The sequence below is a fragment of the Zingiber officinale genome, chromosome 1A, assembly GCF_018446385.1.
Source record: "Zingiber officinale cultivar Zhangliang chromosome 1A, Zo_v1.1, whole genome shotgun sequence".
Classification (NCBI taxonomy): Eukaryota; Viridiplantae; Streptophyta; class Magnoliopsida; order Zingiberales; family Zingiberaceae; genus Zingiber; species Zingiber officinale.
The window spans coordinates 47664588-47686432 of NC_055987.1; the positions used below are offsets into that span (position 1 = coordinate 47664588).

General features: G+C 37.5%; 3 protein-coding genes across 4 annotated transcripts; all 3 read left to right on the forward strand.

Moving 5' to 3' along the window:
• Nucleotides 1-871: 871 nt before the first annotated feature.
• LOC122024515 (ferredoxin--NADP reductase, embryo isozyme, chloroplastic-like) lies at nt 872-4312 on the forward strand. 2 transcript variants are annotated; one of them, XM_042583174.1, is made up of 7 exons: nt 872-1030; nt 1119-1175; nt 2046-2381; nt 2946-3165; nt 3469-3709; nt 3797-4062; nt 4203-4312. In XM_042583174.1, exons 1-6 carry the CDS (start codon nt 1007-1009, stop codon nt 4053-4055), a joined length of 1137 nt encoding a protein of 378 aa, XP_042439108.1. In that variant the 5' UTR covers nt 872-1006; the 3' UTR covers nt 4056-4062; nt 4203-4312. The 2 variants fall into 2 exon arrangements, with proteins under 2 accessions (XP_042439108.1, XP_042439102.1); XM_042583168.1 differs by lacking the exon at nt 4203-4312 and having other exon boundaries at nt 873-1030; nt 3797-4185.
• Nucleotides 4313-5136: 824 nt separating this feature from the next.
• Nucleotides 5137-7157, forward strand: LOC122024509 (patatin-like protein 3). The gene is made up of 3 exons (XM_042583155.1): nt 5137-6204; nt 6462-6524; nt 6631-7157. Exons 1-3 carry the CDS (start codon nt 5287-5289, stop codon nt 6934-6936), a joined length of 1287 nt encoding a protein of 428 aa, XP_042439089.1. The 5' UTR covers nt 5137-5286; the 3' UTR covers nt 6937-7157.
• A 5641-nt stretch (nt 7158-12798) lies between these two features.
• Nucleotides 12799-21360, forward strand: LOC122024527 (DEAD-box ATP-dependent RNA helicase 53-like). The gene is made up of 7 exons (XM_042583184.1): nt 12799-13274; nt 14087-14214; nt 14344-14752; nt 19230-19328; nt 19421-19645; nt 20007-20168; nt 20353-21360. Exons 1-7 carry the CDS (start codon nt 12888-12890, stop codon nt 20989-20991), a joined length of 2049 nt encoding a protein of 682 aa, XP_042439118.1. The 5' UTR covers nt 12799-12887; the 3' UTR covers nt 20992-21360.
• Nucleotides 21361-21845: the final 485 nt, after the last annotated feature.

Consider the following 21845-nt stretch of genomic DNA (forward strand, 5'->3'; position numbering starts at 1 on the left):
TTAAAATCAGTACTTTATATTAAAAATCGAGTATATTTTCTATCACAATTATCCCTCTTATTTTTTAGGTATAAAAAGTCTAAAAATAAGTATAATTCATGTTAAATTCAGCACTTTACACTATAATCTAGTACTCTATACTATGATCGAGTATATTTTCTATCGAAATTAAGCCTCATATTTTTCGGTACAAATTGTCTAAAAATGAGTATAATTCCTATTAAATTCAGCACATTAAACTAAAATCGAGTATATTTTGAGGTGAAAAAAGAATCGTACTCAATTTGATAGAAAATATACTAGATTCTAAGTTAATATACTCAATTTAAGAGGATTTATACTGATTTTTAGACTTTTTGTACCTAAAAATATCATGGACAATTAGATAAAGATGTTTAATTGGAGAGTAAAAATAAAGATTTTCATGGATAGAGACTGCATGCAAAGATTTGTTTGTCAATAGGGACTACATGCAAAATTACCCTTATAATTATATATATATATATATATATATATATATATATATAATAAATTATTTAAATCTATTTTTTTATTAAATAAAACTTGAAGTTGTTCCCACCCACCCATTCACATTTCAATTAATTAATTTAACTAAATAATTAACAATTCAAATGCCCTTTGACAGAGATGAAGGGCCATCCACGGAGACGCAGGCAACTACTTATTTTTGTTGTACCTCTTTACCCCCAATATTGATCGAAGATTAGCCGTTCGTTTCTCTATCGGACGGTCATCCACGAATAATATCATATAAACGCCTTGATTCTGCGAGGGTAAAATAGTCTACATAATATCCAAACCTGGGGAATCACTTCGCCGATTGAGCGACAATGCGAGGGGGTTTCCGCAAATGTACCAGCTCTAAGCTCTCTACAAATGGGGGCTTCGCTGCCGGATGCCTCTTCCTCGTCGCCAAGGGCTCCGTTTCTCCCTTCCCAAAACCCGACAAGGAGGAGAGGAACCGTAGAGAGATCTCGTTGAGGCAATGGTGCACGCATTAGGAGCACAGGTGATGTTTTGATTGCTCACAGTCTCTCTCCCTCATTGTTGGCTTCGAGTGAAATTGATTTTTCTTTCTCCTTGAATTTGTTTGGCAGGCATCTGTTACTGCATTGGCCAGAAAGGATACCTCTCTGAGGAAGGCCAGTTTCAAGGTGACATTTTTTTTATGCTTATTGCGATTGGGTGCTCTCTCGAATTCCCTTCTATAGTGTTTCGTTTTGGTAAAATAGGGTTTATAGAGTGACTGGGGAATGCAATAATGACACAGTAGATGTTGAATGTGGCATATGGATCACTAATATTGGCACTGTAGGTATTGAATTTGAGCCATTCGAGTTGAGTTGTTTATGGCAACCGAATGGATATTGATGGGAGGATTCTTGCGAGTTAGAGAAAGCATGTTAAAGTGTTTGCTAGTTGATAAAATTTCCATTTTTCTACTTAAGTCGGACAATAGGACTTCAAGTACATTTGATTTTGCCAAACCATGCATCAAAACGGGAAGGTTTCTGCTTTATGATTTATGGTATTAAATTTTTGGTTTTTTAAGTAATTGCTTTCAATCTAACAATGCATTCTTGAACATCATTAATTTGTTCAATAGGCTATGAATATTAATGATTGATCCTTCCTAGACCCGTATGGATTACCTTATTTCAAGGAGATGAATATAATGATAAAGTTCTCTCCCTCCCTCTTTTTAATGAAATAGCTTATTAAGCTCATCGATATGATCTTAACAAATTCAATTGTATCTTGACGCCTTATCTTATAAGCAGTTACAAGGAACTTGCTTCTATATCTTCATTTGTTAAGCCCTAAAAAATAGCATATGAAATTCACTGATATCTTTGACCTTCAAAAGATTAATTATGCTTGCTAGTCTTAATCTTTACCCTTGATGCTGCAAATTTTACATAACATTTGCCTTAGAATATAATCTAGAAGCTGTTTTCTGTATATCACTGTAAGCAATTTGAATTATATTCTTCAAACTCAATGACACTTATTCTTCCATTCAGGAAAACAAAAATATTAGCTTCAACAAGTTATGGATTCCCCTTTCTTCAGCAAATTTGAAAAGCGGATCTTCTGCAGCAATGCACCATTTAAAGGTGCTATCTATGTCCGTCTCACAAGCTACACAACGAAAAACTCTTGTTCAACCATTGGAACTTGAGAACGCCAAAGAGCCTCCTCTCAATCTTTACAAACCCAAGGAACCATACACAGCCACGATTGTCTCGGTTGAGAGCCTTGTTGGCCCAAAAGCTCCTGGTGAGACATGCCACATTGTTATAAATCATGGAGGCAATGTACCTTACTGGGAAGGGCAAAGTTATGGTATTATTCCTCCGGTAAGTGCTAGTTTTGATGTTTAATTTTATTTAAGAAAAATGCAAAGGCTGATAAGTTTAGATGTATCCCAATAGGCCTCTAACATATTTTCATATTTTGCTTGCTATGCATTGTTAAATTTTGGGGTCTTTTGTCCGGCCATTGATTTAATTAATGCATTTCTAAATGTTGTTAATCCTATCAACCATCTCAAGCACAAATAGAAAGCTTTCTTCTCCAATGATAAAATCCCCCATCCGGTGATCAGAACTTTAACTCATATGAGATATGTAACAGATTGCTTTAGTTGAGCACTCTATGATTTTAGACGTGACAGACACACCTTGATTTTCTAGTGTCCAAGATACTTTATTAAGATCTTAGTGAATACATTACCATACCGTATCAACAAATTGTAGAAATGCTTCATGTGCACACAATTGTAAACTATAAACAATAAGGTTCTCAGATGAGTAATTCTTTATTTTCTCATTTTGTCCGCTTTCTAGTCAGTTATTTATAAGATTAAACTAAAACAGTCATTGTGAATGTTCTACGGTAAATTTCTCAATTAATTTCTGCAGGGTGAGAACCCAAAGAAACCTGGGTTACCCCACAATGTCCGTCTCTACTCAATTGCATCAACTAGGTATGGGGACTCATTTGATGGCAAAACAGCTAGTTTATGCGTTCGCCGTGCAGTTTATTATGATCCTGAGACTGGAAAGGAGGATGCATCAAAGAATGGTGTCTGCAGCAATTTTCTCTGCGACTCAAAGCCAGGAGACAAGATTCAGATTACAGGTATGATCATTTGAGGTCACCACTGATATTGAGATGTCATATTCCTCACATGAATATGGTAAATTGACCACCTTATTGATGTTTCATAGACATCAACAAACCGAATGCTTAGAATTCTGTATATCTAATTCCTTTTGTTTGCTGAAATTCGATTCCTTTATTGCTTCATGACAAAAATAGATATGTAATACAACAACAAGTCTCTTAGTTCCATTTTTTCAATAGAGATCGAAGGAAGTAATTTAATTATGATCAGCCATATCCATTGTTTGCTTATCCTATAGGCATTATTTGCTGTTTCAGGACCTTCAGGAAAGATTATGTTGCTACCAGAGGATGATCCAAATGCCACTCACATCATGATTGCAACTGGAACTGGAGTGGCTCCTTTCCGAGGATATCTCCGTCGCATATTCATGGAAGATGTACCCACCTACAAGTTCGGTGGTCTTGCATGGCTCTTCTTAGGGGTTGCAAACTCCGACAGCCTTCTCTATGACGACGAATTCAGTAGCTACCTCAAGACTTTTCCTGACAACTTTAGGTGCTAAAACTCTTCCTTATCCATTGTCATCTGAATTGCTCTAGTAATTCTGCATGGTTTCACTGGTGTAGCCAAACTACTTTGTAGGTACGATAAAGCGCTTAGCAGGGAGCAGCAGAACAAGAACGGCGGGAAGATGTATGTCCAGGATAAGATCGAGGAGTACAGCGATGAGATTTTCAAGTTGCTGGATGGAGGCGCACATATCTACTTCTGCGGTTTGAAAGGGATGATGCCTGGAATTCAAGATACACTGAAGAGAGTCGCTGAGCAAAGAGGAGAGAATTGGGATGCCAAACTCACTCAGCTCAAGAAAAACAAGCAATGGCATGTTGAGGTTTACTAGGATTAAGGTAGTAGTAGCAAAAGACGTCAAGCAATGTTGGAAAAGAACACGTTTCCAATATTTGGAAAAGTATCATCTGAATTTTTCTTCGTTTGAATAATGTTTCCCAAATTTATCTTGGTTCACGAAATGCTCTATTTCTTTCAGAAAATTCTAGTCGAGGTATAAAGACATTGCTGGATTTGAAGAGTCAATTTTCCAAGTAAGGTCTGTGAATCAAAGATGAAATTTATATGAGTTCAGAAATTATTGTACTACTGTTTCTCAGAATTTACTAACTTACATCATAAATCTGTAAATTTATAGATCTAAAATAGGTGTTGGCCTACGCCATAAGTACTTATAATAAAAAAAACTGAAAAATACAAGTTTGATGTGATCTAATGTGAGTCTATTCTGTGAAGAAAATTTAAATTTATATAATATAATAGCAATAATATAATGAAAATGAATAGCAAACTGTTTACATCTAAAGGCAAAAAGTGCAGTTACTGCAACACATCGATGGCATTAAACTGGAATAAAAACAAAGAGCAACATGGGAAGCACAAGAAGAAGAGTGAAAGCTTACACAAATAGACAAACAGGCATTAAAGACTGTAGATGAGTGGAAGAACAGGTAATAACTATGCGTCTGTTTCATTTATTTGTTTTCAAGTATTAGAAAAAAAAAAGTTAATCTCACTAAACTCCACTTTAAGCCACTAACCATCTTCCAAAGAGGAGAAAGGGTTGGACTTGGACCCCCTCAAAGGTTAAGGCTGATGGGGTAGTGTTTCTGGTGTTGCAGAGGCGGCCTAATAAAGCAGGGCACGGGAGATGTGGTGTGGATGCGCGTGCCGTTCTCGTGACTCAATCCCTGCTCCCTGCTCCACCAACAGCTGTGCACTGAAGCCGCATGTCTCGTGCCTCCGACCCCATTACGCTCGATTGGACCCGACCCAATCACATTGGGTCGCACCCAGATGGGACCCGACCAACCAACTGATTAAGATCGATCCCGCCCGTCGATCATGCGGCGTCGATCACGATCGCATCCTTCGGCCCTCGACGCCACGGGAGCCCCCACTGATCAGCGATCGCTCGCTGCACGAGCGTGTGCTAACTTGCGCCGTCCGGCCCCACGCCGCTAGCTCGGCCTCGGCCCCTTTATTTGGAGCTCGAAGCCGGTGGCGTTATCCGTCTTCCTCGGCCACTAGCGTCGGCGCTCGCCCGTCCGCCTGCAGTTGCCATGGCCGTGGATGTCGACAGGCTCAGCTACGAGATATTCTCTATCCTCGAGAGCAAGTTTCTCTTCGGCTACGACGACTCCCCCCAACCTTCGGTCCTCTCCTCTGCTTCGACCGGTACCCCACCCCCGGCTGCTGGTCCCGGCGGTAGAGTCCGCATTCTGTCCATCGACGGTGGAGGGCACCCTTCTGAAGCCCTCCTGGCCGCCGCCTCCCTCGCCCGCCTTGAGTCCTCCCTCACCCGCCTTTCCGGCAATCCTTCCGCTCGCGTCGCTGATTTCTTCGACGTGGCCTCCGGATCGGGGGCCGGAGGCGTCCTTGCATTGATGCTCTTCGCCCGAGGCGCTGACGGTCGGCCCCTCTTCTCAGCCGACGAGGCGCTGCGGATCCTCGCAGCCTGGAGCGGCCGGTCGCCGTTCCGATCCGGTCAGAGGGGGAGTGTGCTGGAGCGACTGCTCAGACGGAGGCCTTGGCGGAGGCTCCGGCGAGCGTTCGGCGACGCGACGCTGAGGGACACCGTGAAGCCGGTGCTGATCCCGTGCTACGACCTCGCCACCGGGGCCGCCTTCCTCTTCTCTCGGGCGGACGCGATGGAGGCCGACGGGTACGACTTCCGCATCCAGGAGGTCTGCGCCGCCACCTGCGCGGACCCTGCATTCCCCGCGGTGGAGATTAGCTCCACCGACTGTCGCACGCGGATCGCCGCCGTGGGAAGCGGCATCGCGATGGGGAACCCTGCGGCAGCAGCCATCACACACGTGCTCAACAACAAGCCGGAGTTCCCCTTCGCCGTCGGGGTGGACGATCTAATGCTTCTTTCCTTAGGAGCCAACATCTCCGCTACTCAAAAAGCACCGAGGCGGCCGGCGAAATCGACTGCGGAACTCGTGAGGATCACCGTCGACGGCACCGCCGACATGGTCAGAAACCTAAACCTTCTCCTCTTCTATATCCAGCTGGCATTTTAAACATTTTTAAAAGAAACTCGACACATTTAATTTTTATTTCGCGACTGCAAAAATGACAATAATGTCGGTTTGTCCCTATTTCCTACGTGGATCAAATCCGTCCATCTATCCGTCGATTATCATATGGACGGTCGATTCACCTAAAATATGAAATTTTTTTAAAAAAAACACACACATATTTACTTTATAATACCTGCAAATTGTTCCAGGTGGACCAGGCAATTGCGATGGCCTTTGGACATAATCGGATAAATAATTACGTGCGAATTCAGGTGACAAATCATTATCTCTGAATAAAAATATCAATTCTGTTCGTTTAATATTTGTTTTTCTCATTTTTCTTTTGCTTGCTTGATAATATATTAATACTAATGTCAGGATAACGGGTTTGGATCGGGTAATTCTGCTCCGAGAACTAGCGATCCGAAAGATTTGATGCGAACTTTGGAGGACACGTTGCTGCAGAGGAACGTTGAATCGTCGTTGTTCAGAGGGAAGAAGGTATCGGAGCAAACAAACGCAGAGAAGCTGGAGCGGTTCGCCGGCGAGCTGATCAAGGAGGAGGAGAAAAGGAAGAAGAGCTTGATTCCGATAGTGGTGCTGAAGCAGGTTATAACTCCGAGCACTTCCTCCACCGTGTCGAGCGTCGTCACCGCCGCCACATCGAGGACGTCGACTTCTTGATCGCTGCCGTTTAAAACAGCTTCGAAGTTCGATGGATTAGGGGAATAAGAGATCAAGCGCTGCTGCTTGTGTACATTTCGTAGGTACATTTGGGTTTTCTATGGTAGGCCAGTTCAAGATTTTGGTTGAATTAGATCTTAAATATCTACCAAATTTGGCATCTTGTTCATTTCATATTTGATGGTAGTAATCAATCTCTGGCTCCGAGTCTTACTTTAAAATACTAGATGTTACAGTACTAGTCTAGATATATATATATATATGAGGATAAGATCTCTGTTCATTAATTGTGGGATAATCGAGTTTCAATCACTAAGGTCATTTGACTTGAGATTAGTGTGCAGTACTCTATTACTCTTATAGATGGTGGCCCAGATAACTGTGATATAACACTAAAATTGGGCAGATCATCTGGATTTTATTTATTTTCAGCAAGTGTTTCATACTTCTGTTTTGCTCAAAGTGCACAAATTCATCAACTAAACTGACTATCCAAGCAGATTAACCTCCATCCACTCAAACCCACATATGTTCTTGCCAATAATGCATGTTTTTAAAAAGTATTTACACTTCACTTCATTATTCCAATGAGATTCCCTAAGACTTGCAAGGAGTTCAAGTTGCATATCTCTAAGGGAGCCAACATGAAATCGTAAATAGCTTGTCAAAGATTAATTGCAAAATGTTTTAAGATTTTATGATTTAGAGATGATTTTTTTTCCTTTTAAAAAATGGTCCCTCTATTGGGTTCCTTGAAACCTCTAGTGATTTTATGCTCTCATTTTTATTGTTTAAGTCCAAAACTTCTATATGGACTTAAGCTTGTCAAATTTCAAAAATAATTTAGTGAAACGTTTGGAATCATTCTATGCTACTTGTTTGAGCCTTAGAATGTTACCTACAAGGTTTATCCAAGTCAATTAAATTTTAAAAATGAGGCATCTGTTGTGATCCCTTGAGCATTTAGAGTCATTCTGTACTGCCTTTTTTTTAGTCCTACAAAATCATCTTGTAATTTTGATCAAAACTAGTATATGAACCTAAACTAGCCAATTTATAAAAAATGATCTCTCTGTTGTATGAAATCATTTTATTATCACATTTTGACTATTTGAGCAATAGGTCTTCTAAAAGTTTTGATCAAAATTGTCAAATGGACTAAAGTTTGTCAGATTTTTAAAATGATCCCTCTATTATGTCCTTGAAGCCTAAATAATGCATTGGTTATGTTTTATGTCTTTGGAGTCATTCTTTAGTCTCATTTTGGCTCTTTGAGTAATAGAAACAAGTTAAACTGAGTTGTTGCCCTGCTATTTGATTTAAATTTATAAAATTCAAAATAATACATGTATTTCAATTTAGAAAAATAACACATGTATTTTATTAAAATTTGATATTGATTAGTTTATGAATATTATTTCATCTGCTTAATAAATACATAATTCATATACTAAAAGATGAATGTTCGACATGGCATATTATGATAAATAATATGACAAAATCAAGGGAGACACATGTAATGATTTTTGTAGAAATTGTTGGATATATCTAGCAGTTTCAGAACAACTAAATGCAGTTTTAAAATTACTTTATGCATCTCATAGTTTTTAAACAAATTTCAAAAGACTCATTTTGAGTCTCATGTAGTAATTTTGACTAATATTGTTAATTGATAATTTTGAGTATTTTGGCTATTTTGAAAATATAGGTGGACTCCAACAACCTCTTAGACTCTACTTATCTAATTAGATTCATCATTTGAGTAATCTATCTAATAAATTTGTCATTTTGGTGAAAGAAACTCAGTAATTTTGGGCTAAAACTCTAAATGATCATTGTTGAATCACTTGTCTATTCTGAAAGCATGGGTGGACTCTAATAGTGACCATGAATTGCATCTATCTAATTAAATTCACCATTCGATCGAGAAAATCTCACTTATAGCTTCAACAATGGAAGAGAGCATAATATTAGTGGAATTGCTCATACAAATTTTATATTAAGGTCATTAACAAAGGAAGAGAAACTAAAAATAATGTTATCATAAAAACAAATATTCTTCTATATAAATGGCAACAAAAGAAGGGGAGCCTTGGTGCAACGGTAAAGTTGTTGCTTTGTGATCAAAAGGTCACGGGTTTGAATCCTAGAAACAACCTCTTGTAAAAAGCAGGTAAAGCTGCGTACAATGAATCCTTCCCCGGGACCCCGCATAGCAGGAGCTTCGTATACCGGGCTGCCCTTTATAAATGGCAACAAAAATAAACACATAAAATGGAGAAGAAAAAAAAACTAAATGCATGGAGAAGAATAGTGTCGATGGGTGTTTGTCCGTCAACAATTAAGTTGTTTACTATTTTAGCGGGATTATAAGGCTAAAGTAATATTTGGATAGGGAGGTGGGTTTGACTAGTTAGACTGGATGAGCAAGCAATCCAAGTTTTTTGCGGAATAGGTGACAAGTTTTGATAGTTTTAGAGGTCGTTTAGAGCTTTTCACATGTGGATGGGATGCCATTAAGCTAAACAAAATTGTGGGCACCTATGAAGAATAAATGAAATCCAAAATCATCCTTTAGTGAACAAAAGTTAGAATGGTCATCATCAGTCAATTCTGCAAGTGTTCACTTGTCACTACCACCTAAAGAGAAAGACTTGGTTGATAGTTTCTTGTCACACTTTTTCTATCTTTAGCTAGTGATGCTGCCTTCTCATGAGCATTGAACTAGTTTTGGTATTCCCACAAATATAATCCAAAAGTAGCTAACCAACTCCTACACACAATATTCAATAAACTGCACCCAATTGGTAGATTTGGATTGGTTTACCACTCTTACTTACCACCTGTTGTACTTCTCTTGAAGAATGTAAGACACTTCTAAATCCTATCTAACTTTCTTCTTCTTTATTCAGTAGATAGAACAAACACATGTGCCAAATGTCAATAAGTTATCCTCTTATAATATTTATGAGTGGTTAATAAGTTTTAACTCTTCTCCTTGTTTCTGTCTTTTACTTGTTTCTTCCTTGGGGCAAGAGCAATGAAGAACAACTCTAGATCTGTAATTGAGAGTAAAAATGCATGGTACAAGGACAGTCTACTAAAGGATTACTGAATAAGACAACTTAGTCTGGTTGCTCCCACATGATGAATGGGTCCTCTACCTTGTAACTATCAGGGAAAGCTTCTCTGTCTTTTTTTTTTTTTAACGTTTCATGGTTGGCACTTGGCAGTAAGCAATTTGTAAGCTTCAGTATCCCAAGGGCCAGCAAATTATAGGTAATGAGTTGAATGAAGAAGTGTAATTGGACCTGGCAGTACCAAACTTGTTCTTTAGTAATTAATGGTGTAGAGCAGAGAAGCCATGGAAGTATGTGGTACACAGTTGCTAAATACATAAATATCCTTGCATTTCTGCTTTAGATAGAGTGGTGAGTTAGTCTCTCAAAATGCAATACCCCAGCTGACTATTTTTGATCCACTGGTGAAGGATTTTAGGCTTTCAGCTCGTTTTCCAATGCAAGCAAAGGGAGAAAACAAAAAATCACACCTTGAAGATCACACAGAGTCAACTTACTATGTATCTTAAGTAATCATTTGGAATAATTTTTCCTTTTTATGCTCACTGATGCATGTCATTTCCACTTGTAAAAAAGAAAGATTACTTGCAGACAGAATACATATAGTTCAACTTTGATGCCTTGTTTCAAATGAAAGCTGCAGGGAGACTGCAAAATGCTTCCTTTGAGCTAAATCTTATTGGCACTGGTTTTTGCAGCTAAAAAGGACATGCTTGTTTGAAAATTCCGGTGTTGAAATTTTTTAGCTGCAGGGACTAGAAGACTCTGTACTTTTTACACTTTGAAAAGGCACAAAATTGGTGGTCCTAAAATCATAGGAACTATTCTTGAGCCCATCTCTTAAGCATGTCTTGTGCATCTTTCTCTTGCTTGTGATGAAGAACTGCAGCTGCTTTTGTCTCCCTGTAGGAAAAGATCAGTAATGATGATGGTTCGATTATCGAATAGTTTCTGTCGATCAAATTCTCTCTCTTTCTTTTTTTTCTTTTTAGTTTTTTGCCAGAGTTTTAAGTTTTCCCCATGCCACTGTTCTGAAGCTTCTATCATGTTTTCGCACTTGATTGGTGGCAAATAAAGGCCCTTGTCTCCTTGAGCATTGCTCTTGTGCGGTTTTAGTTTGAATTAAAGCATAAGATTCATGAATGAGAACTTGAGAGGTTGGGAACAACTTTACTTTTGATGATTCTTTCCTGCAACTCCGGACAAGTTTCAATTATGTGGTGGTCCCCTCTTTATGGGTTTGTGTTTTTGAAATTTATTAAACTTTTGTCATTTTATTCATAGTTGTTATTATTGTTATTAATTCATCATGTCGTGTGTTTGTTTTGTGTCAATGGCTACAAGATGAAAGACAAGAGTTTGAAAAAATCTAAAGGTTCTTTGGCGATTTAAAAATTTAGAAGGATTCCTTAGAAGAAGAGAAGTTCTAAAGCTAAATTGAATTGTTTTCTTTTGATTATTTATTCTTATCCTTAACTTAATAGATACGACAAAATTGAGCTGATAACTTTAAAGATTGTGTATTTCTGTTATGAAGCTTCTCTAGTTTTTAAATCTATCAACTTAATCACCTTTATCTATTAAATAGTATTAACAGTTTAAGTAATAAAAAAATATTATTAAGCTGAAAATTTTCTTAAATTTTATCATCCATAAAAATATTGAAATATTTAATGCATTATTGGTTGAAATCTAATTTACAAAATATGTTATTTAAGAAAATGAGTTTCAAAATCATTAAATTTGTATGAAAATTGCATGTAAAGGTAATTTTAAAGGGATGTTTTATTATTGCAATTTTGACAGGTCTTTTCTTTGATGTTTTTATGATATCCTTTATTAATCATTTATAATTAAATTTATTTTATATATATAAACACAAGCCCATCAAAGTGGGTCTTAAATATAAAAAGGATTGCACCAATGCAAGAGAAGGATATTAAAATATTATTGATAGTTTGATTTTTAATTATGGTATATTTGTAAAGATTTTTTTTTTTTAAATGGGTAAGATGCCTGACTTTTAGGTTGTTGCCCGCCCACTTTCTAATTTATCTTAACGGCTGATGAAAAATTTTGGTGGAATTGAGTCGATCATTCTTAGTGTTACCTAATTTATTATATTGAATATAAAAGAAATTATAATAAAATAAGAGATCAATTTCCAATGGTGTACATTTCCTTCATTAAAAAAAACCCTCCAACCTTTAGTTATTTGATTGTCTGGCATAAGCTGACTCATTAATCTACCGTAATCGACTATTTGCTACAATTGAATATAAAAGGGATCCTCTGGACTAACGTTAATGAGCTTAGGAGTTGGGCCGCAGTTTTATTTGGTGAACTTGGGCCAAGATTTTAATTGGTAGACTGGGCCGAGGTTAATTTATTTAGTAGTTTGTGTTAGGGAGAAAATTAAGAGCACTTGCACTCATTTTTTTTAACATTAAAATGATATCTCGATATATTTTTATTTTTATGACAGTAAAAAGTATTGTAATTTGTAGATGTTACATACTAAAATATTTTTATCAACTTATTAAATTTATTATAAAATTAAATAAAAGTATTTTTAGAATAAAAAATATGTTAATATTATTTTAATATTTTTTTGAAAAAATGTCTTGATTTTTTTTTTCCAAAAAATAACTCCACTTATACCATGTCATTAAAAAATCACAAGAATTTTAATACTTAAAGGGCGTTATTCTATTTTTTTTTTTTTAAAAAAAAAGTAAAAAATGTTTATGAAAATGAAGGGGTTGAAATGTAATCGCCCCTGAAAATATCTTCCCTCTTCTACAACCTCTCGAAAACCCTAGTCTTCTCCCGTTCCGCCTTCTTTCGTTCCCCGGTTCTGATCCACCGACGATGAACTTCTTGTTTCGGAGGTCTTCTTTCGTCGTCGCCTCGGCATCGAGGCGAGCTCTAGTTGCTCTGATATCCTCGGAGACTTCTCTACTCCCGTTGTTTACCGCCTTGGAGCCATCAGCTTGTTCCCGTAGTTCTTTCGCTCCCGTCGATATTATTGATCTTGGCAGTGTGCGGAGAAGGGAATTTCATTCCTCCGCGAATCGGCTGGAATTCCGCGCCACTAACGCCGCCTGCGCGGAGTACGCAGTTGACGAGTACGTCGACGAAGACAAGGGGGGCGTCAAGAGGGGTGATGAGGGGTTGGAGATCGCCAAGCTGGGGATAGCACAGGATATCGTCACTCAGCTGGCTAACAAGGGAATCACGAAGCTTTTCCCGATACAGGTATTTGGTTTTTAGTTTTTATTACGTGAAGTCGTCAATTTCCCATTATCTGTCGAGTGATTACATAGCGTGACTAACTATATAAGTATTTCTCGTAGGATTTGTATTGGTGTTCATAATCTCTATTTGTTTCTTCATCCTTTGAGCAACCTTATGTAGCTTAACACTTATGCTGTACTTGATTTATTCAGTACTATACCAGAATCAATAGGGGAACAAAAACATGTAACTATATCATAATTTGAAATGATTGTGTTTATTTAGTGCCTTTGCTATATAGTCGGATTGTCTTCCTACAACTTTACTGGTGTGCTACAACACTAGAGAAGTTTAGTATAGTCTTGCTGATTTATTTTAATGAAACAGTGTTATGGATAGTTTTTATGTTGATTAGCTGCAATCTGTACTTGGAACCATCTTCTTTCTTTTCTTTTCCTTTGCATTACATCTGCATTGATCTCTTAAATTGGTATTATTAGGTATTCTCAAAATCTGAACCGCAAGATCTAGATCATCAGAAGAACTTTTTGTTTTATTAAGATCTTGCAATATGGTAACTGAGATCTTAGTATTATGGATTTTCCCAACTCCAATGGCATAGCAAACTACATATAATTCTAACAATGCCTCAAAATTTTTTCCTTGTGTGATGTGTATTCCTCTAAAATTTCTTCTCTTGATACAGATTTTACACTTTACATCATTTGATTGATTTCACATCTGTTAGTTTTTTTTTTTGCTGATATAAAAGGAAGTCTTGCCATTAATATCAGCATCAAGTTGGTTGATGTTGGTTTTGTTCTATTAATTAGAAAGCTGTTCTTGAACCTGCAATGCAAGGACGAGACATGATTGGTCGTGCAAGGACAGGCACAGGGAAAACTCTTGCTTTTGGAATTCCAATTCTGGATAAGATTATCCATTTTCAGGCCAAGCATGGGTTAGTTTATTAATTTCTTGCAACATCCAGATAGATTTTGACATGTTAGTATTTTGATTGAATTTTTTAGATCTTATCCTTTTTTCTTCACTGCAACAATCACAATCCTTGTTTCTTCCAAATTTGCAGCTGTGGAAAAAACCCTATGGCCATGGTACTAGCACCTACTAGGGAGCTTGCTCGACAAGTTGAGAAGGAATTCAGAGAATCTTCCAAGTTGTACACTCTATGTGTTTATGGAGGTTCTCCTATTAACCAACAGATAAGAGCACTTAATTATGGTGTTGATGTTGTGGTTGGCACTCCCGGGAGAATTATTGATTTGCTTAATAGAGGCTCTTTGAATCTGTCAGAGATTAAATTTATTGTCCTTGATGAAGCTGATCAGATGCTTAATGTTGGTTTTGCTGAAGATGTAGAGATGATATTGGAAAAAATGCCACCGAAGCATCAAACCATGATGTTCTCTGCTACTATGCCACCTTGGATTAGAAAACTTACACAAAGATACCTAAAAGATCCCGTCATCATTGACCTTGTGAGTTTTATAAATGCAAATTAAGAATTTGATATTTAAAAGTTTTAGACTTTGTGAAGGTTATTTCGTAAGATCCTTTTCTTTTTTTGGAGAATAAGTTGATTACGGTCAATTTTTATTTGTTTATTATCTTGTTTAGATAACAAGATATTTATTCCAAGTTGATTATGGTCCATTTAGGTATATGTTTATTTCTTTCCTAAAATATTTTTAGTATATTTCCAATTTTATTTGGTTTGGTGTGATTAAAGGGGGACCCAATCCCCATATTAATCACCTTTTATAATAATATTTAAGTTCAGTATTTGGTTTTAGAGCTTTGTTCCTTTCCCCGTGAAGCGGCATCTAAGACTTCTTTATGACCTTGAGCTTTATCTTGAGCAAATTGAGTACTTCCCCTTAGAAGTGGCTCTCATTGTCGATTACAAACCTAAAGTAAGAGCTTCTTCTCAATCTCTTCATCCTGTTGCTATGAATCAACACATGTTGCTCTCCTTATCATGTACCCCTTTGTACCACCTTTTGACTCTGTCTACTCTGCAACTCTAGGACTTTTGTCATTATCCTCAATAAAACACTTGCAGCAAGATCTTCTTTGAAACATGCTTGTAGGCACCTTAATCACAACCTCTCTTTGAAAGCCTGCTTGATTATTAGCAAGACATCCCTTTTTCACCACTCATGCTTATACTTATGTCAACTGCCTACATCTCTTCCCTTCAGCATCTCTTCCACTAATATACGATCTAGCATCCTGTGGATCCTCGTCCTCCCATTGGCAAATCCATCTGCGCCTATCATCTATAGCCACCTTCACCTCTTATTTGTTGAGCATTATGGACCACATCAAACTAATAACAACAACTGTTAGGATTGGTGGACCAGCTAGAGGGGGTGAATATCTTGCAATCAAAAGTGAAAGTCTTTCTCTTGCTTACTTCTAGTAAGGACACACTAATTAATTAAATAAAAATAATATGTAAAGAAATAATACTCGAGTGTGTACTTGGTTACAACTTGGTGGTTGTTAATCTAAGGCGATTGGAAGCACTATCAATCCCCTTCTTCGACAAGGTTCGGAGGTGCAATAGCCTCATATTGTAGTTGATCGTACAGACAACTCAAATTGAATTTAGAAATGAATACAGAATGTGTTGTCTAACCTAGAGGACAAGGCTTCTATTTATAGCCTACTGGTCAAAATGACCGTTTTACTGACGTGGAACTTCGGAGGTGCCTCAGACAATTGGAGGCTCCTCCTGGCTATTCTTTTCTATGCGCAACGGTTGGTTTTCTGATTTGGCGGCATCGAAGGTGCCTCAGTTCATCATAGGCACCTCGATTAGGCTGAGCTGGACTCCAATGGTTATCCGCTCGCAATGGCTCCTTCTGAGCTTTTGAGGTGCCTCAGATGAACTGAGACACTTCCAATGGGTTGCATTCGAGGTGCCTCAAGACAACTGAGGTGCCTCGAGTTATCAGGGTACCTTAAGTCAATAGAGGCGCTTGGAATGGTCAACCACAACAGTAGATCATTTTTTGTTCTGCTTAAAGTTGAGCTCATCCAAATCCAACTCTGACTTTCTCCTCGAGCAGACTTCCTTCCAGCTTCTCGTTCCCATGTGTCCTTCTCGCTCTACTACTTTTCCGTAGCTCCTCGTCCCTCAGATGCACTAAGCCCATCGACTCCTTTCCCGTGTCATTCTTCTCGTTTGTTGCGTCTCCTACTCTACTTCTTGTGTTCCTAAGTCCCTGTACACTCAGACATAAGACTTCAAATGCACAGGGCCTAATTTATCTCAGTCGATGATCATTAAAACTAATTGGGGTACGTACAACAACAACTAAGCCTTATCCTACTAAATGAGGTCGGCTATATGGATTCTCCTATGCCATTGAATTCAATCCTCTATTATCTATATTTAAATAAATTTTATCCTTTTTTATTGATGTTAATTAAGTTTTTTGGTCTTCCTTTTTTGTCGTTCTCTCACTTTGCCTAACTGGGTACTTATTGGTCGCCTAAGTACACATTTATACTATCTTAAATGTGTCTCTTGAAGTTTTCTTTAACTTTTTTTCTAATATTTTCATTTCTTATCTTGTCCATCATCACATGTTCTCACATTCATCTTAACATTTTTCATCTTTTGCAACTTTAGTCTTCATAGCTCAAAATTCAAGTATATATGATATAGCAGGTCTAACCACCATTTGTAGAATTTCCTTTTAAGTTTTAGAAATACTTTAGGATTACAAAGAACACTCGACACTTTCCTTCATTTCAATCACTCTACTTGTATCCTACATATAACATCGCTATCGACCCCTCTATCCTTTTGCAAAAACAATATTAGATACTTAAAACTTTCATGCATAAGCAATTTGTCATTTCCTTTCTTAACAATTGTCTTGCTATATATGTTAACTTAAATTTCATATATTCTGTCTTTATCTACTAAGTTTAAAATCTCTTAATTTCCAGTGTCTTCCGACAAGATTTGAATTTGTCATTTACTCCTTTATAAGTCTTATCTATCAAACTAATATCATCTATAAATAACATCTACCATGGTAACTTATCTTGAATGTAGGACCACATCAAACTAAGACTGCCAAAATTAGCTCAATTTTGAAGTACATGAGAGAGAGGACCATAAGATCCATCCAGCTCTTGTGCTACATCCATGCAACTTGCAGTAGGGATTCTCTGGTCCGCAAATTGCGGACCAGGGGATGGTCCATTGCCTGGGAACCGTTGATTTGGATGAATCCCATTTTTAAATAGGTAGGGTCCATCTAAATCAATGGTGTAAAAAAGTGGACCATCCAATAGTCCGCAATTTGCGGACCAGAGGATCCGTGCTCTGCAACTTGCCAGTGGCGAACCCATTGCAATTGCTTTCAAGTCTTTGCCTCAATTTTCACTGGAGTATTCAATGCCCCTAAAGATTGCTAGCTTTCTTTTTGTCCCTTCGCATATTTTGGCTTCTCTCAGTTCTCAATGTGGGCAACATATCATCATTCTGTGTTCTTAATTGTTGTCCTACGCATAAAGAAAAAGGTTCCTGTGTGGATTCCATATATTAAGATGTTATCTATGATTCAATGGAAGAAGGAATTTCGGGCCCTGTTGTAGGGCCATTATATAATAAGACAATGCAAGTATGGATTGATGCAAGGTTTTGTATCTTGCACAAGTGGATCTGGCCCAAGATTTACAAATTGCAAGAGAGAAAGAAATTAATTATAACACTAATTTTCTTACAAAAATCCCTATATATAACCATGCCTCATTCATAAAAAGGATAATCATATGCATAACCTTCTTGCTTTTGACATAGTTAACAATTATCCATCATATCTTTAGTTCACGAGATTCAAGCATCGAAAGGAAAAAAATCTATTTATCTTACACTGGAATTTATGATGCTATTTACATTAGAAGCATCATTATTAATTAATAATCTTAAAAATATCACTAGTTTGTGAGATATAAGAAGAGATACAAGAGATATAAATGCTAGTTGCAAAGGTCCTAAAATTAAAAATTTAATACACATCTAAATTTGAGCAACCTCGACAGTCTAACTTAAAGGGATAAAATTTAAGATAATCACTGGACACCTAAATCATCAGATAAAGATAAACATGAGAAAAATCATGGGACTTAATGTGGTAAGATGCTCCACCCATATTGGATGACACATGAAAGTGCCCTAGCATATTTTATACATATTCTGTGGAGGCAAGTCATGCAAACTTGTGATACATAGTGGGAAATGCTTTGTAATTTTTCCACAAAGGTTCTTGCTAGGATCCAACTCACTTTTGTACCTCACTTGAGTCCTTACAAAGTCACATGAGGTGACTGAACATTCTTTTTTGTTAGAGTTGTGTTGCATGGACTAAACATCCTTTTCGTTGGAGTTGTCTGATACCTATCTAGATGAGCTTCTACACTAATGAGATATGGTGTGACTATTGTTCTTCTTTTGGGAACTTCTTTCACTCCAATTAATATTATTAACATTGTTACTCTCCAGTAAAAATGAGAGTAAGAGAAGTTGTTAGTGCAAATAACTGGAGTTGGAGGTTCTTCCCTTTGGTACGGTGCCTCTGCTGTCCTAGAGGGAGATGGAACTAACCTCACCCTCGAAGGACATTTGTTTCATGATCTGATTATTACTGCTTCATCTTCGTGCATTTTTATTCCTGATATCCTGCTACTATTTTTTTTTTTTAATAGCCATTTTGGTTGCTCATTTCTAATTGCATTCCAAATAATTTTGTTTTGAGTTAATCATTTCTTGTTAATATTTCATTTTTGGTCTTCGTTACAAGCCTGAGAACTAGTTTCCCAAACATTCCTCTAGGCCACAGCAATGGATAGTTATGCCCTTTCTTTCTAACAAACTTAATCTTTTTTCTGGCACCTTATTTGTCAACTAATTGCTAATGTTTTGTTTTTGTGTAGGTTGGTGACTCTGACCAAAAGTTACCAGAAGGGATAACTATATATTCTATTGTTTCAGATAATTATGCAAAGCCATCAATTCTTGGGCCATTGATAAAGGTGAGTAAGCAAACATTACTTTTTGAGTCACTTGGTTAACCTTATCATGTTCATTGGGTTTTAACAAACACATTATGTTAATATCCTTGCAGGAGCATGCTAAAGGTGGTAAATGCATAGTATTTACTCAAACAAAGCGAGATGCAGATAAGTTAGCTTATGCCATGGCCAGAAGCTTTGGATGTGAAGCCCTTCATGGTGACATTTCACAGAGCCAGAGGGAAAGAACACTAGCTGGATTTAAGGATGGCCGCTTTAACATTTTGATAGCTACTGATGTTGCAGCTCGTGGTTTAGATATACCTAATGTTGATCTGGTGAGCAATATAAATGGAAAACATTTAGTTTTTGGTTTTTGTGAACTACTTTCTTTGAAGCATTTTGCGAGTAGTAGTTTGTCGGTTGGTGTACTTGGTAGATTGAAACAGGAGGCTTGACAGCAAAAGGCATACTCCAGACTTGAAGGCATCATTCTTTTGACAAATATATGGCCTTTTGAGTTTGATGAAGTTTAAGCCAATGCTTTATTAGTAATTTCATCTGATTATGGCAGTAATCTTTTTGAGGGTGACCTACTAGCAATAATATTCAAGATCTGATAATGATATCTTCTTGTCAATTATAATTACTGAAGGAAACTTCTGCACATGACTAACATGATGGTGACTTCTTGACCAGGTGATACATTATGAAATGCCAAACACTTCTGAGTTATTTGTTCATAGATCTGGTCGAACAGGGCGAGCTGGCAAAAAAGGAAGTACAATTCTCATACATTCACATGAGCAACACCGTGTTGTTAGAGGTATTGAACAAGATATTGGATGCAAATTTATCGAGGTAAGTTTTTTTATGTTGTTTGATTTGATCAACTATCTTAATCATTGTGGTTAAAACTGAGAAAAGTCATCAGGCTTGCTAATTTTTCACTTCCATCAAATGTTTTAGTACGCATCATATGAACCTTAGCGATTTCTGATAATTTGACTATAAACTGATATGGTCCTTCACTAATAACTCTCAGCTTCCAAGGATTACAGTAGATGATGGGGGTGAAGGTATGTTTGGTAGCATGGGTGGTGGTCGTTTTGATTCATATGGTAGAATGGGTGGTTCAGGTTTTCGACGCAGTGGAAATTATGGTGGTTCTGGATTTGGCCATTCTCGTGGATTTGATGGTTCTAATGATTTTGGAGCTCCCTCAAGCCGCAGGGGTAGCTTCAGAGACACTGGATCAGGAGGTTTCAACTCCTTTGGTAGGTCACGGTCAACTTCAGATGCATCAAGCAGGTCCGGCGGTTTCAGTTTTGACCGCTTTGGTGGGTTTGGTGATTCAGGCTCAGGACGTTCTAGTAGCTTTGGAGAGTTTGACTCGGGGCGTTTCGGCAGCAACAACTTTGGTAATCTTAGCAATTCTGGGTCGAGTCGCTCTAGCCCACGTGGTTCCAGTGAGTCCACAGAAAGCAATTTTAGAAAGGATGGTGGTGGATTTGGGGTCTTGTCAGGACGTTCTAGCAGCTTTGGGGAGTTTGGCTCTGGGCGCCCCAGAGGCAATGACTATGGTAGTTTTGGCAGTTCTGCATCTAGACGCTCACGGCCACGCAGCTCCAGCGAGCCCAGAGAAAGCAGTTTCGGAAAGGATGATGATGATGACTGGCCATGAAGATCATTCTGATTTCATCTTATTGTAGTTTAGCTTTATGATCTACCAAGGCTTTCATTGTAGATACCCATCCTAGATGCAATTCTCTCTCCAGCAAGCCAAGCCATTCGTGCACCTGTTGCTAACCAGGGTTCTGTATCTCATAACCCGGGATTGCTTTCAGAAGTACAACATGTTTTTGAGTTGAGTATTCTAGTAAATTTGGTTCACCAGGAAGTGGATCAGGGAACTATGAGACATCAATAGCTTGCACATGATTTCAGGTTACTCTGATTACTATTAGGTGGAAAATTATATAGAGAACTTTGAGTATGTAATACTTTATGATCCTAAAGTTGCCGTATGAATGTCTTTGTTGTGTTGTTACTATATCCCTGTTTTGTCAATTGGTCGTGAAATAAGAAAGAACTTTTAGACTAAAACCACAAGTATTTTTGCTACTATGGTTTTATGAACTTGAAAAATGATTTGTGACAATATTCTACAATTGGGTAGAAAGGTAATTGAAAATAAGGATTGATATAGAAAAAGATTGCAATGTGCTCGTAGGGTGAAATGAAATGATTTGGTCAACTCAACATGAAATACTTCATTAGGAACGATTCATTCCAATAATATTAAATATAATACTTCTTAAAAAGCATCATTTCAAACTTCAATATACAATAGTAAATTAGTGAATATAGAGAGGTTCAACTGATCCAGCTATGAAAGCCAATCAGTTCAATTTCAGTTGAGTCAAATGGGGTTAGGCAGACTAGACATGCAAAGAGCCAAATAAATTGATCAACAGATAAGGACATAAACTGCAAGAATTAGAGGGCAAAATAAGTTTAACATAAAATGAATTGTTC